We start from the raw sequence: 2,085 nt of genomic DNA, 5'->3' as shown, positions 1-2,085 counted from the left end.
AAACGCCGAAAATTCCACTTTTATTGACAGAATAAGTTGAACCTGAAATGTCTCGTCTTCCTGGATCACGTGACTTCTTGAATATAACTACCACGAAATACAAATAACTTGTCAGCCGTTGTTGCTTGGTGTTGTCGCAAAAAGTTGAGTTCCTCTCCTTTGAAAAAACCCTTTTTTCCCGGAAAAAGACTGTTTACCGTAATTCATTTAGTCATAAGTTTATAATGATTGAGTCGTCGGCAGTGAACAAAACTATGGAGAATGCGTCTGCATTCACAAGAAGTTTTCCTTCCAAGGCAGAAGGGATCGCACTATGCAGCACTTTCATTTTATCTTCGGTCCTAATCATTGCAGGAAACTTGCTCACTCTGGTTCTCTTTACGGTTACCAAACCACTTCGTAGGAAAAGTTTATTCCTAGTTATAAACATGGCGTTTGCTGATTTGTTGTTGGGAACCTTTTCCGTACCCTTTTACATTTACTTCGCTGGGGACGCCTATCAGCTTTGGACAGCAAAATACGGCTTTTATCTTATGGTATTCAAATGCATCGATGCCATTTTTTCGTTCGGCTCATTTCTATCTGCAGCCTTTATATCTTGTGAGAGATTGTACGCCGTATATTGTCCGTTTAAACACCGATTACTGTCCACCAAAACATACCGCATCGCCATTTTCATACTTTGGACATGCGCTGCCTTGTTGTATGCAATATTACATTTGCTATCGGAGTTTACTTCAGTTAGATCTACAGGGTATGTCTTAGTCCTAGTTCATTTAAGTCTAACAGTCATCATATGTGTCTGTAACATCGCCATCTGGAGAAACTTTAAACACCAGAGTATTGACTCACAGCATCGAAATGGAGCTTCAAGAAACAGACGCTTAACAAAGACCCTCCTTCTGGTGTCCATACTGGCTTTATTATGTTGGCCTCCCTTAATTATCATGAACGTATTAATCTTCATAACTAAGACATCAATACCATTGAAGTTTTATGAGATGGCGAACATTCTAAATTATTCTAACTCTTTTGTCAATCCGATTGTATATGTATTCAGAATTCCTGAGTTTCAGCAAGCGCTACGTTTGTGTTGCTCGACGAGGACACCAGTCATTAAGATGGTAAAATTCAAAGGAGGAAACCGAACGGCTGCACTTAGAACGCTAGAGATAGAACTAAAAATTTTACGAAACGATCCCACTCGCCTGCAAGTTGATGATGAACGAGAATATATGGAAACTATGTTATAGTCAGCTGAGATAAGAGGATCGTCAGCGTTGTTACTGAGTAGTGACATCCATAGGAAGCAGAAGCCATAAATGTGGAGTATTGGATAACGTTCTTAGATTTTCAACTTTTTGCTTCACAGAGTCCTGTTGTTGTATAAGGTTGCTTTTTGCAGTAGAAGTTCACACCAGTTAAGTCTGAATTTCATCCAATAATAAAAATATACTGTTTTATTTATCCTATCTAAGCAAAATATCCCGTGATGTTATGAAAAATATAGACTCTTCATAAATATGATAGTTCTAGCTCTTAAGTTATTGCTCAAATTCACACACCTTTACTTTTAAGGTTGTCAGAACACGTTAATGGCCATCTTACCGACTGCGCCCTCAAGAATGTGAAATGAAAATAAGATAGACTAAAGAGTGTGCATTTGTCCCTGCCCCTAAACTAAAATCAAGCAAAGTTTAATCATGTTATTTGCCATTTATTACGAGGATAACGATCGCGTATTAAGATAAAGTACGAATTTAAACATATTTGAAGAACACCGAATGCACAAAACACCTGCGCGGTAGCTCAGTCCGTGGACAAGACACTTTAATTTTGACATAAAAAAATACCACGAAATAATTTTTTTCTCTGAACTTAAGGTTGAATCAGGTTTGATGCTCGTAAAATAGGAAAAGCCCTTCGTGAAAAGTAAAACCGCCATTTTGATAAAGCAGGTTACCATGACGTCATTGTTATCTATCATCCTCGAAAAAGAACAAGAAAAATCAAGAAAGGAAAAAAAACATCAGATACGCAAAGGGAAGAAAACCCATCAAATCATTGACATACGGCAGTCCTCTA

General features: G+C 37.8%; 1 protein-coding gene across 1 annotated transcript; it reads left to right on the top strand.

Moving 5' to 3' along the window:
- The first annotated feature begins 224 nt into the window (after positions 1–224).
- Positions 225–1,253, top strand: LOC149053250 (adenosine receptor A3-like). The gene has a single exon (XM_089182667.1). The coding sequence runs from the start codon at positions 225–227 to the stop codon at positions 1,251–1,253; it is 1,029 nt and encodes a 342-aa protein (XP_089038793.1).
- Positions 1,254–2,085: the final 832 nt, after the last annotated feature.

This window comes from Pocillopora damicornis, chromosome 1 (assembly GCF_964200805.1).
Source record: "Pocillopora damicornis chromosome 1, jaPocDami1.2, whole genome shotgun sequence".
Classification (NCBI taxonomy): domain Eukaryota; kingdom Metazoa; phylum Cnidaria; class Anthozoa; order Scleractinia; family Pocilloporidae; genus Pocillopora; species Pocillopora damicornis.
Note: the sequence above shows the minus strand (reverse complement) of the source record. Positions and strands in the feature narration are given on the sequence as shown.

Bases quoted from the DNA above. Each gene is read 5' to 3' on its own strand.
- LOC149053250 (XM_089182667.1), top strand. From the start codon at position 225: ATGATTGAGTCGTCGGCAGTGAACAAAACTATGGAGAATGCGTCTGCA.